The sequence below is a fragment of the Poecilia formosa genome, unplaced genomic scaffold (assembly GCF_000485575.1).
Source record: "Poecilia formosa unplaced genomic scaffold, Poecilia_formosa-5.1.2 Scaffold104, whole genome shotgun sequence".
Classification (NCBI taxonomy): domain Eukaryota; kingdom Metazoa; phylum Chordata; class Actinopteri; order Cyprinodontiformes; family Poeciliidae; genus Poecilia; species Poecilia formosa.
The window spans coordinates 1000081-1013020 of NW_006800043.1; the positions used below are offsets into that span (position 1 = coordinate 1000081).

General features: G+C 36.8%; 2 protein-coding genes across 2 annotated transcripts in view; both read right to left on the minus strand.

Annotated features, from left to right (window-relative positions):
- Positions 1–2078: 2078 nt before the first annotated feature.
- LOC107837007 (laminin subunit alpha-3-like) lies at positions 2079–9746 on the minus strand. The gene is made up of 15 exons (XM_016674976.1): positions 9566–9746; positions 9275–9426; positions 8179–8373; positions 7955–8103; positions 7039–7207; positions 6812–6939; positions 6565–6703; positions 6359–6454; positions 6093–6250; positions 5871–5988; positions 4754–4894; positions 4535–4665; positions 4184–4318; positions 3353–3461; positions 2079–2541 (listed from the first exon to the last, which is right to left on the minus strand). Exons 1-15 carry the CDS (start codon positions 9720–9722, stop codon positions 2536–2538), a joined length of 1983 nt encoding a protein of 660 aa, XP_016530462.1. The 5' UTR covers positions 9723–9746; the 3' UTR covers positions 2079–2535.
- A 982-nt stretch (positions 9747–10728) lies between these two features.
- Positions 10729–12940, minus strand: part of LOC103143063 (laminin subunit alpha-3) — a 71748-nt gene continuing 69536 nt past the window's right edge. The window contains exons 72-76 of the mRNA XM_016674932.1: positions 12733–12891; positions 12481–12646; positions 12004–12152; positions 11702–11795; positions 10729–10868 (exon numbers count right to left, since the gene is read on the minus strand). Coding sequence (XP_016530418.1) covers positions 10729–10868; positions 11702–11795; positions 12004–12152; positions 12481–12646; positions 12733–12891 — 708 coding nt within the window. The remainder of the gene's footprint in view (positions 10869–11701; positions 11796–12003; positions 12153–12480; positions 12647–12732; positions 12892–12940) is intronic.

Below are 12940 nucleotides of genomic sequence, written 5' to 3' on the forward strand. Positions count from 1 at the left end.
CTGGTCACTCACTTGGGTTGTAAGACCTGTAATGGTAGGCTGTAGCTCAAGCTGCTCACAGGCCCTCCCATGCGATAAGCATGTTGAAGCTTGGCTGGGAATTCACAGACTGAGGCGCTTTCATTTATTATTTGCTTCTCACTATCCTGAAAAGCAGCACAAAAACAAAAAAAAGGAGAAGACTCTTAATACAAGTTGATATTTGAATTCCTATCAGCTGCAGGTCTCTGGATGGCTCCCGCCCTGCTGGGAAATAAGGCAGCATGCTTTTTGAGTTGCAAAAATTATCACAAGCATGGGTTCTATCAAATGTGAAGCTTTTGTGACTTTAGATTTAGATTTTTATTTTTTATAATAGGCCTGCTTTGTCTGTTTTATTACTAGGCTGTGTTTTTATTTCTAAAAGGAACAACTGCTATTTTTTTAAATCTTAAATTTCAGAAAACATTTTCCCAAAACTAAATAATTTTAATTGGAAATTCCAGGCTTGGATCTGGGCATTATAATAAATCCCAGTTAACTCACTTCACAATAAAAATCAGGCTAATGGGAACTTTCTTTTTATTCCCCTGTAGCATGTATTTAAAAGGGCTTGCTTTCAGCCATGAAGGTTATATTTATCTGTTTTTGGGTCAAATTAAAGAAGTGCATCAAACGACATGCTGTTGATTGATGTTTTTAGTAGGCCAAATACGGTGGAAGTTCTTTGTTTTTACGCATTTAATGAATTTTAAAATATATTCATTTTTGCCTATGACCTGCACATTATTATTCAGTGAATAACTGGCCAATTGGCTAGTGCAAGTTTATTTTTTTTTAAAAACCCTAAAATTCAGATTTTATTTGTCATCCACTCACCAAGTTAAGTCATGATAGGAATTAGTTGGACACTGTCCTTTGGAGGCAAACTGTGTTTATTTACATTCATAGTTTTGAATTTGAATGGTTTTCATCGGTGAATGTACTCAGTTCCTTTATCACCAACTCACTAGAATTGATTGTACCAATCTAGCTCATGTTCTAATAAAAATAAAAGCAAACACAGATATGAGCCCATGTCCCCTTATTTTACTGTGACACCTATTTCTTCCCACTTTCGTATAAAGCTTCATGAGAATTAACTTTTTCACTCCTAAACTTTGTATTACCTGATTTTTTCATTTGCTTCACCATGTGTAGCGTGAAAGTGGCAGCATATTATAGTACTTCCGTGACCCCGCATGCAGCTGAGAATTCATTATTTACGTCATTCAATTATTGTGAATCAAGGTTAATATATGGCTCCAAACCAAAATACCATATTGTTTACAGTGAGAATGAGCAAGCAAGGACAAGGGTGATTAGTGGAATCAATTTGTTGTAGATTTGATTTAAAGAAAAAGAAAAAAAAAGAAAATCCAGAGGTGACAGTAAAGAAAAGCCTACATATTTTTACCTCAAGGTGAGGCTTATGTGAGTAATCCTCTTGCTTCTTCTCAAGGTCTCTCTTTTTTTTTTAGTGGATATTTAATGTATTCTTATGTAAATTAATACTTCCAATCATTCAGTTTTAGGACTATTGTGTGAATTATGTTGTAATCATCTCTTTCCTTCCTTCCTCTCTAGATTTTTGGGATCTAAAAACATCTTTAAAATGTGCAGATTTAACCATTTGCAACGTTAAAGGACTTTCACTGCCTCTCCAATTATTTTAATGCAAGCAAAAAAAAAATGACCAACTGGATAGTTGCTCAAAACCTTTGCAGGAATAGTTGTCTTGAAATCTTGGGGCTAACTCAGTTCAAATAAAAAAGTCAAAGTCTGATGTTCTACTGCAAACTAAAAAGTTGAAAATGCCTTTCGCACTTTTTAACCTCATGTCTACATGACCATACACAACATACTCACACTTCACCCCTAACATTTCAGCCGATGCTGCTCAGTGTGCTTGCACTTGATTACTGCAACACATCTCTTTGAGAATTTCTTTTCTTCCGGATATTTCTGCGAATTTGCACTCTTTAACAGGTGTCTCTGCTTCACCTTGTCTTCTTAAGCTAAACTGCTCAGCATACATCATTCACACATTCAGCCGGAAATGCAACTTCATGATTATTTATTATTCACACAGATGGAAGAGTGTTAGAAAAAGGTGATTAAAAAGTGATGGAAGCGGCTGCTAAAATCAGCTGTGATTAGAGCACATTTTCTTTGATTATATAATCAAGCATGATTTAATGTGTCATTAGTGAATTAAAAACAAGGTGCTTGTGAATCACTTAGAAGGATTACATGGAAGAAAGCGAAGAGACGTGTTCCTTTCAGGGTTATTATTCACAATATAGATGGTGAACACAAATAGGAAGGACAAAGGATGAAGTACAATACATTTTGTTGTTTGGCACGGGTACCGAAGCATTCATACACATTTTTTTTTCATTGTGTAGAATACACAGTAAATAAATGAGCTTGTGCATATGCTAGAGGAAATCATAGGGGTACAGCAGTCAGTGTTAGATTCATGTCGTCATCTGCAGGTTTTGGTCTCCTTCTTCTTCATCTCTAGAAAATGAGGCAGCACAATTTAATACAGATAATGTCAAGTTGATAAAAGTGGCAGTAAGAGGAAAATGTAATTAGATATGATTTCCTTCACAAGAGAGGAAGCAAGCATTAGGTCACAAGTTATTGGGTAACATCATGATATCCTCAGAGGAAAAACAAACAGATTAAACGAAAAAACACATTATTCTTGAGAAAATGTAAAATTATGTAAGTGCATAATAACATCAACATTTTGAAAGCGTTCTCTCTCTGCGGCTGTAGACATATATTGAATTATTTTACTGCACAAAAACCTTTTAAGCTGAAATATGTCATATGAATGTCTGATTTTTTTTTTTCCTACCCCACCCTAACAGACTATAAACCAGAAACTCAAGATTCCCATCAATCCAATATTTCAACAATGACCCACATGTTATACCCATGTGCTTTGCAGTAGCAATGCTGGTCAGAACTGGAGCACATGTGGCAAGCTCTTACCCGAACAAAGCTAATTTCAGTCATTCATCACTGTGGTGAGTTACCAGCTGACTGAACTTTTCATGGAACGCTTGAGAATCCCTTCATTGGTTGCCCATTTACGAAATCCCCGTACTTAGCATGCCTCCAAGTGTCAAAGTGCTACCAAAACCTCGTAATTATCCATTCATTGAAGCCAGGTGTGCAGCAACAGATGCTGGACACTGAGCCCCGAGGACGAGGGTTGGGGAACTCTGATTTATACCCTTTAGTTTTGGAATAATTAAGTATTTTACTAAGGACTACTTTCTGATCTGGAGTTCAGGTGTGCATAGATGTCAAACCTCACCTTTTTGTTGAAGCGGAGTTGAAAGGGATTGCTGGCAGTGCACACATCTATCTGGACGTCTCCTGAAGCCTGGAAGTCATATAGGTTTTCAGGCTTGAACTCGTTTGACCTGCAAAACACAAACAAATCAGATTGAGATCACACCTTGGAGGAAACACGGTACAACAAACCAAACCACATAAATTTAACTCTTAAAGCTGAAGTAGATAACTTTTACAAAAATTATACTTTTTACATATTTGTTAAAAACTGTCATAATGTCATGACAGTATAATATGAGGCAGACAATCTGTGAAAACAATCAAGTTCCCCTGCCTCCTCCTTTTGGTCCTTATGCCATCTGCAGATATATAGCACTTGGCCAAAAACAACCAATCAGAGCAAGGAGGAGGGACTTAGCACTGTCCACCACCATCATCATGCTGCTCACATCCTCCCTCTTGCTCTCTGCTGCACAGAGCTGAATGCATAGGCTAGGAAACATGGCCACTATTGATGGTGGAGAAACAGCTTTTCTGTAGCAGTAAGTTGTTTCTCTGCCATTAGCATGGCTGCAGCAAACCAGTAATCTTGAACCGTACACAAATGTGATTGACTGCGCTAAGACCCTCTACCTAGATCTGATTGCCGGTATCAGTCTGGTAGCGGCATATTTCAGCAGAAAGCAATAGGACCACTGGGAAGAAGCAAAGGAAGTAAATTTGTTCACAAACTATCTGTCTCATGTTACACTGTCACGACATAGTGGCAGTTTTAGCAAATATGTAAAAAGCATTTTTATTAAAGTTGCCTACTGCAACTTTAGTAGACACAGAAAGAAAGAAAAATTACCGTCGACTGTAAAAGTTGGAAATGCAGCCTTTGAAATTCTCTTTTCCAAGCCAAGTAGAGCCCTGTGTGTCAGGTATGGACATGGTGCCACTCTCTTGCTGACCATAGTCTTCATCATCAATCTGCACTGCAATCCTTAAGAAAAAGAAAAAAACAACAAACATTTGTAGCAAAAATTATTTAAAATTTAATATTTTCCTGATTTGGATTAAATGTTATTTTATTTTTGGTTTTGAAATAGTAAGCCTAAATAATCACAGTTGTAACTGAACAACTACACACCTTCCAGTAAGCATTACTTGGTTTCTTATTACATTCCTAGAACACGTGAAACAAATTTTTATTTCATACCTTCCTTGTTTTTTGGAGACAGTCACATAGTGCCAGTTCCCGTCATTGTACTGTTTGCTTGATTTCCATTTAATGGTGTCAACGTGCAGAATCACGTAGCCATTTTCCATTGCAATGTTTAACTGGTTTCCCTGGAGGATAAAACCACAATAAAGATTTTACTTCTTTTTGCATAAGCACATTAGAAAAGGTGGTTATAAAGTAGAGAGGTAAATTTACCAGTTTTTTGTTCTGCAATATAATGCCCTGGCTCTCTGTGCTCTTGAATCCGAGGGACACCACTACGTCGTTTTCCAAGCTGAAGTCTTGGAGGTCTGCTTTCAGGGAGCTCCTCAAGTTGAACTGTGCTTTGTACGAACTCTAAACAGAGGGCATGACACATGTGAAGATACGTGAAAAAAGCTTTCAGATAAGTCTATCTATGATTACAGTAGCATAATATCAAACTGAAAATAAAAATCCAAATGTTAATTTCATCAGATAAAGTTTAAGACGAAAAAAAGTAAAATTAGAGTTGCCTTCACTTAGCCTTCCTTTCTCGATAGATGCATGCAAAGACAACTGAAACCAGCCACTTTAGTGCCACATCTTTTAATATGGTTTCATGTAAATCTATGAGTTTTGTTGTAATCATTAGTAATATTTTTTATATATTGTTTTATATTTCATTTTAACCGTACAGTGGATGGCAGAGTAAACAATTGTATTCGACATTAAAGCCGATTTACTTGGGGATTTTTTAAAAAAAAATGTATACTTTGTGAATCTAATTACAATGTCCAGGAACAATAAGTAAATATTTGACTTGTCATTCAAATAAAGCTGACATGTATTGCTAACCAGAGGTCAGGGATTGGCTTCTCAAAAAGCTGTTTGGCTAAACTTGCCCATATTTACAGCAGGAACAATAATTAGAAAAAAAAAAAAAACTAACTGGCTGAGAACTTCATCTTTCCTCATCATACAGAGAGCAGGGTTGTAAAAAAAAGATCAACAAATCTCCGAAGCTCCCCGATAGACAACTGCTGCAAAGTGTGGCCTCAAATTTGAAACTCTCTGGGACAATTACTGTATACATCTTCATGCCAGCTAAGAAAAAAGTATTCCTGTCCACCCCCACAAAAAGAAATCATCATCATTAATAGAAATAAAAGCTCTGAAACATCAGGCTGTGTGTAATTAATCTACTAGTAAGTAATGCGTTTCAATTAGAGGCAGAGTTACTGAAATCAATTAGCTTTTCAATAATATTCTAATTTACTGAATGGACCTGTGCTCTTCTTCACAGTAATAACAATATTTCAGTTGGTCTGTGTAAATAAGGTGAAAGTCATACCAGTGAATCCTGCAAGCAGCCTTTGCTGATTCCCACTGGTTCATCAGGTGGTCTAAAATTGCTGTTTACCTTCAAATCTTTCAAACACCCCTTGTATGGTGGAATGGTGATGCCCCACCTTTAATTAAACAAACAAAACAAAACAACAGGTTATATACAAGTCTCATTGAAACAGGATGGAAATACACAAATTAAAAAAAAAAAATGCTGATAAGGATGTACCTTTGTCTGATCTCTTGCGTTACACCACCAATATAGAAATCTTTAAAGTTGCTGAAATCGTATTCATTGAGGGAGGCCGTAAGTGGTGGGGAGCCTGCAATAATACTTACTTTCCCAGGCCTATAAACTAGCTTAACATTCAAAAAATCAACTTGAGCCTAGAAAGAAAAGTGGAAAAGATACAAATAAATTGTTAATTCTGAAGGGAATAAAACTCAAAGGAAGAAAATCCAGAAGAAACAGAAAAAGAAGAAAATCTTCCTTACTGGGAACACTTTGACTGATCCTTTAATTGGTTCTGTGATCAAGTTACCTTGAATAGCAATGTAACCCTTCTCTACAACCACCATTAAGTACTTATTCTGTGTCACACAGGAGAAAAAAGAAGTTGTGGTAAACATTATTACACACTGGAATTTAATTATTAATTTAACTGAATGCTAAATGTATCAACATCACAAAGATCCTTTACCTCATCTCCTGTGAAGAAGAGTAAAGCATTTTCCACGCTAGACTTGACACTTATGTCAATAGTTCTCGGCTGTTCGTTTATGGCCACTCTGCCATATCCGGTGCCTTCATAATAGTCTGAGTCGACTGGACTTACAGTTCTAGAAGGAACCAAGCAGCAGACAGGGAAAACCAAGCAATCAAATTCTGAAAATAACACATAGACTCACTGACATCAAAATGATACTTCAAATTTGTAGTCTCAGTACCTCTTGCAGGGAGTCTGGACATTGATCCTTTCTGCTTTTTGGAAATTGTAGAGACTCACGGCCTTCCTGTTAAAGGTGGAGAACTCGATGCAGCCCGTGTATTTTGGCAACCTCATAGAGAGAGGAGGCTAAAGTGAAACGGAGCACAAGAAAGCATTTCTGATGACTGTTCTGGACACAAAACCGTCTGTAAACTGAATGTTGGTAGATGTGCTACAGCTCCTCACAGTGAAGTTGGACGGGTAGCCTCCAACGTAGAAGACAACGTCATCAGGACTGAATTTCAGGAGGTTCTTGCTCTCCTCTCCTCTTTCGGACCGATGAAAGGTAGGCAGCTTATTAGGTGGCCCAGAGGTTATGTCTTTGGTCAGTGTTAGCTCCACATCTTGGTAAATTCTAAATCATGAGAAAGAAAGAAAATAAAGGACTTTGTGATTATTACATCTGCTCATCTTTCAACAAAAAAAAAAAAAAGAAAGATAACACTATAGTGGTATCTACATATCGCCACAGAGTTGACTGAAAATGGTTGGAGAACCGTAAGGTCTTTGGAAGTGCTTTCTTCATATTACTGCTACAAATGTTAACATATGTAATTGGAAATGGACGCAAAAGACCAACATAAAGTCTCTCTGCACTCTACCCACAAACATCTCTGGACCTACGGCTTTTAGTGTCGGCACTGCACAGTGCTCCACGAAATTTAAAACTTGCTATACTACCTGACACTGGTTTGAACTTCTCCCTGGCTTTATCCCTGACCTATGTAGTGTGTAGATAATGTTCATGATGCTGCTTATTTACTAATGATTTCAAACCCATTGAGGTCTTCATGAAACACCTGGATTGATACTGAGATTACATTACAAACAGATTGGCTGTATTTACCTAATCAGTGACGTCTGAATGGAATTGGCTGTGTTGAATTTCCATTTGGGTTATCAGAAGACAAACAAACTTTGGATTTTCAAGTTTAAATTTATAAAGATTTCTGGAAAACATTGATCATTTTCCTTGCACTTGTATGAACTTTGTGTTTGTTTGTCACATATATTTATAATAAAATGCAATAGAATTTGTGGCAAAAAGAAACTAAATGTTGAAGAGACACGGTGAGAGCTGAGCTGAAGTAAGGTGGCTCACCTGTGAAGATCCACTTTATCAAATGTGGCCGGCTGAGGGTTGGAGGTGGAAATCAAGTCAGACTCCAGCTCTTTCTCCTGTCCGTTCAGCTTGTACAGGGCATACAAGCGATTTTGCCTCAACACCATGCCTATGTAATTCTTTGAGGACTGCAGAACATAGTTTTGTTAGTCTCGTGAGCAAAATTACAATCTAAAAATTGCCGCGGATACTGATTCACTCACGTCTCTGTTGCCAAGGTACAACACAAACATGTCTGTAATGTCTCCAGTCTGTCTGCGCCTGCGTTTTCCGTCTCCTCTCCCTATTGGTCTCTGCAGTGACAGAGACAGGGTGGTGTAGGCCTTCAGGTCGTCTAGATTCTTCGGTGGGCGCAGCTCGATGTGACCCTCCCCGGAAAACTTCATGGGGATCGCAATCTGAAGAGGAGACGAGACAAGATGTTATGCAGACATGTAGACCTCACCTTGATTCGTTACAGAAATAGATTGTGCTGCTCTGTGAGAAAGTATTTGCCCCCTTACAGATTTCTTTTTTTTTCCCCCCTTAAATGTCACACTAAATGATTCAAATTAATTTTGATATTGTAGAAGGATAACTTTAGTTAATAATAAAAAAAATAGTTTTAAAACTATTAATTCACAGGTTAAAAGAAGTAACTTATTCAAACCAACCTGACCCTACGCAAGTAAGAAAATAATTCCCTCCATGACGTAATAAGTGGCTGCGCCATTCCCAGCAGCAACAAATGCCATCTTGTGATTGCAACAATTGCTAATGAGTGTTTCTGACTCTCTCTACTTTGCAAAATAATTTTTTTTTTTTTTCCTTGTCAGCTACAGTTGAGGGTTTTGGAGGATGACGAGCCTTTTTAAGATCATGCCTTAAGTCTAGATTTGACTAGGACATTCCAAAACCTTCATTTGGTTTATTTTTGTGCCATTCAGAGCTTGGTTTCAGCTCAATGACATTCATGGTTCCATCAAATAAGAAAGGTTATTATGGCTACAAATTAACATCACACTACCACCGCCATGTTTGACCGTCAGTACGATGTTTTGCTTCTCAAATACTGCATTAGTTTAATGTCAGACGTAGAGGGACACGCGCCTTTCAAAAAGCTCCACAGAAGAGTCCACAGAATATTTTCCTAAAAGTGTAAGGGTTCACCTAGATGTTGCTCTTTTCCCTCTTTGAAAAAAAAAAAGAATCATTTGAAAACTGTATTTATAAATTCTGTCTGGCATTAACACTTAATTGAAACAGCAAAGCAGAAACGTAAGAAGTCGGACAGCGTTTAGAGGGATTGACTGCACGCACCTTGTCAGCTGCATCTCTGGCCTGCTCAATAAGTTCTTTGATCTTCATTATGTTTTCAGATATGTTACCGAGGCCCGAGAACCCGGAGGTCAGGTTTTCAACCTCAGAGATCTTATTGTTCAGCGACGGAATTGTTTTCAGCAAATCCTTTACTGCGTTTAAAAGGTGAGAGACAGAAAAGTTAAACGTGTAAAATAGTTTTACATGTTTATTCACACAGAAATATATTTAGTATGACCGTTATCAAGGCAAGGGAGAAGCACTTCATTACAAAAGAATCAGAAAACTCACCAGACTGGTCCACTTCACTAAGGTCAGTGCTTAGATTGGCATTAGCAGGAGACACATTGATCTTGTCGATCTCCTTCCTAATTTTATCGAGTTTGTCCATAGTCTCGGCGGCCGTGTTATTGGCTGAAGCTGCTTTCCTCTTGGCTTCCTCAATCATATCCCCAATNATATAAATTCTTAATTTTATGTTTGCTAGAAATGTATTTATTTGAAGTGGTTTTGGTGGGTAGATCACTCAGTGAAGTGTGCTAAAGTTCAAGAAGAAAACAGTGGTCATGTGGCCTACATGTGAAACTTGTACATGAACTTGCAAAATGATTGTTTACATATTTGGCATAAACTTTTAATTTTTTTATTACATTTAATAAAATGTAATAAAATTAACATCTGCTAATATTATTAGCAGATGTTATATTATTAATAATTATAATGATACTTGCCTCTGCTGTACATAACAGTGGCTTTAAGGTGCTTTTGAACCTAAAACTGTTTTGCATCAGATCCACCGGGAGTGTCTGTTACTCCCCAACAGCTGGATGGCATATATAAGTAATGGGTATTATAAAGACTTGTTGATCACAAGATGTCACTCTTGACTGCAATTTTATAACAATGAATTTTGGAGATTTTGTTTCCCATCCTACTGACTGTATGACGACGATAACCTTTTTTTAATTTTTTTATCTAGTTTCAGTGATAAAGCTTTTTAAATGTTGCTCTCAGTGCATGTATGTGAGTGAGTTTAGCTGAGTAGCTTTATTCCTTTAGCAATTTTATGACTTATGAAGTTCAGCATACACTGGCATTCCTTGTTCTGCTTTCTTTCCATTCTGAGGAGCAATTGACCCCAAATTCAGGTTAAATTTATACTCCAGGGAAACAAGTACTTAGGTAGTTACTTTTTAAAATGTATATGTATTGTTAGGGGTGTCAATTATTGTGTTAGTAGTTATTATAAAATCATGCAAACAAATAGATTATTTCTTGTTGTTTTAAGAAATTATTTTAAATTCATGGTAGTGTATTAAAAGATAACTATTTTCGAGGGGGCGGGGAGGGTTACACATTTTTACCAGATTCTAGTCATATTTCTTTTTTTATTATTTATAATTTATTCTGAAATTCAGTTGTGAATCTCACTAAGCTCTAACAAATTAAGAACATTACGAACACCGATACTCACCAGGAATGCCACCGACATAAAGAGGATCTTTGGTCGAAGGGAAAGTAGAAGATGGTGGACCTATCTTGTAGTTGTCCAACGTGTCCACAGATAGTTGTACAACATTTTTTCTCTTGATTACTAGGAGAAAAAGGGAGGAAAGATTTGACGCTAAGTAATTACAGGCACATAAATAAACAAATACTTTTTCACTGAGCTACTTATATTTTTACCAATGCAGCAGCAGGTATCATAGCTTTCAGCTGAAAAAAAAAATTTAACCCTTTCTGGTAACAAAATGACTCCTCCATTTCAGATGAGTCAGCTTTACTGGTCTTAACTGAGCAAACAAAATGACTAAGGAAACTGCTGAGGCTACTAAAACCTGAACCCAAAGGGAAAAGCATCAAGGCCGGGATGAGCAGAGGTCATCTCTGCAAATTCATTTTGAGGAAATAAACTGATTCTAAAAATAAATTCTAGATTATTTTATGATAGAAGATGCTTTTAAACTTGTTCCTGACTACAAATCATGACTACAAATCCGTTAGTTATCAGCTAAAAATGATTATCATTTTTTGACATTTGTTATATTAAGAGTGAATGAAGTTATTGTAAGCAAATATACTGAATAACATAGGATCATATACAGAAGAAATAAGCATTTTCACCATTCAGCACAGTTCAAATAAAATAGTATTTTTGACATGTTGACTGGATCTGAGAATCTTTTGACCATGACTATTGTTCCAAAGCTTTATTCATAAATACAAGAAGACGGTAAAAAGTGACACCCTAGAATTAAATGTTGTCACACTGCATAAGTGTGCAAAAAATATATATTTTTCTCCTTAATCAATAAATATTTTCATTGTCCTCATTGTTGGCCTAAGTTAAAAACACATGACAGCATTATTTCACATTTGGTTCGATATTTGTATTGGGTATTAGTACAATTCTAAGTTTTGTTTCACCTGAAATTTTATGAAATATTCCATCGCATAAAGAGGTCTTTGGCTTCACTGATGTCCTGTACTCTCCTTTTCCGTTGTTCACGTGTGCCACCACCTGCAAATAGAAACATATGCAAATGTCTCACTGTTAACCCCATACGAATAAAGTCAACTTTGATAACAAAGGTAGAATCAACTGACTTTGAAGCTACCAATTTTAAAACCAAGCCAACCTAATTTAGAGACGACCTAAAGAGATGTAAAGAGACGGGCAAGCATTTAAGACTGTTCTGTGGCAGCAGAAAGCATCTAAGTACTCTCACCTCTCCTCCAAGCATATAGATGCTGAGAAAGTGGCCCATTGTGTTTACATGACTGGTGGAATCACCGACATGAAGCAGGAGTCCAGTCTGGCTGTGGGGACGTATGTTAAACAGCACCTCCAGGTCAGAACCAAAAACAAAGGAGTCATCTGAAATACAGAAAACAAATGCAGATAATGTGAGTTACAAAAAAAAAAAAAGTAATGGGGAGCAACTAATGAACAGAAAACTATTTTTTTTGAGTTTCCTAGTTTTTATATATTAAATAAAACATTTTTTTTAATATACTGAAATATGTCCCTAAAAGGTTTAAATCATAAGTAAAATTTAAAAAAAAAATCACCATCATCCAATTCACAGAGTACTATATAATTACAACGCTTCATGTGCTCAAGTGAAGCACCAATGGTGTTCTTATAAACCATAGATTAGAAATAAAAATGTGGTATTAAAAGAACACAAAAGTGATGTACTTACTGATTATGACATGTGCTCCATTTCCTGCAAAATACACCCCTTTTTGTGTCGGCCCCTCAAAGCAGGGTCCTGCACCGTAGTTTGACGATGGGTTTAACATCAGTGCTCCATTCATCTTAAAATTACGCACACAGCCGGACACGCTTTGCTTTGGCAGAGCCTTTGACTGAAAGCAAAAGTAGTATTTATTTCTCTAAATTAGCCGCAATTTTTCACCAGAAACGTTAACTGAATTTAGTTGTGTTTTGCTACCTTTAACTCTTTCTGAAGGGATTCTGGCGCACTGCCCAGGTATGCAGGCAGGAGGAACTGCTGCATAGACTTCAACTCAGAGTTAGTCAGCTGACCATCCTGAGCTTTGATCCCGTCGACAATCAACCGGAATTTCTTCTTTTCCAAACTGAACATGACCTACAGACAAATACATTCAACACATGCTTTGCTTTGCAAAATAGACTGA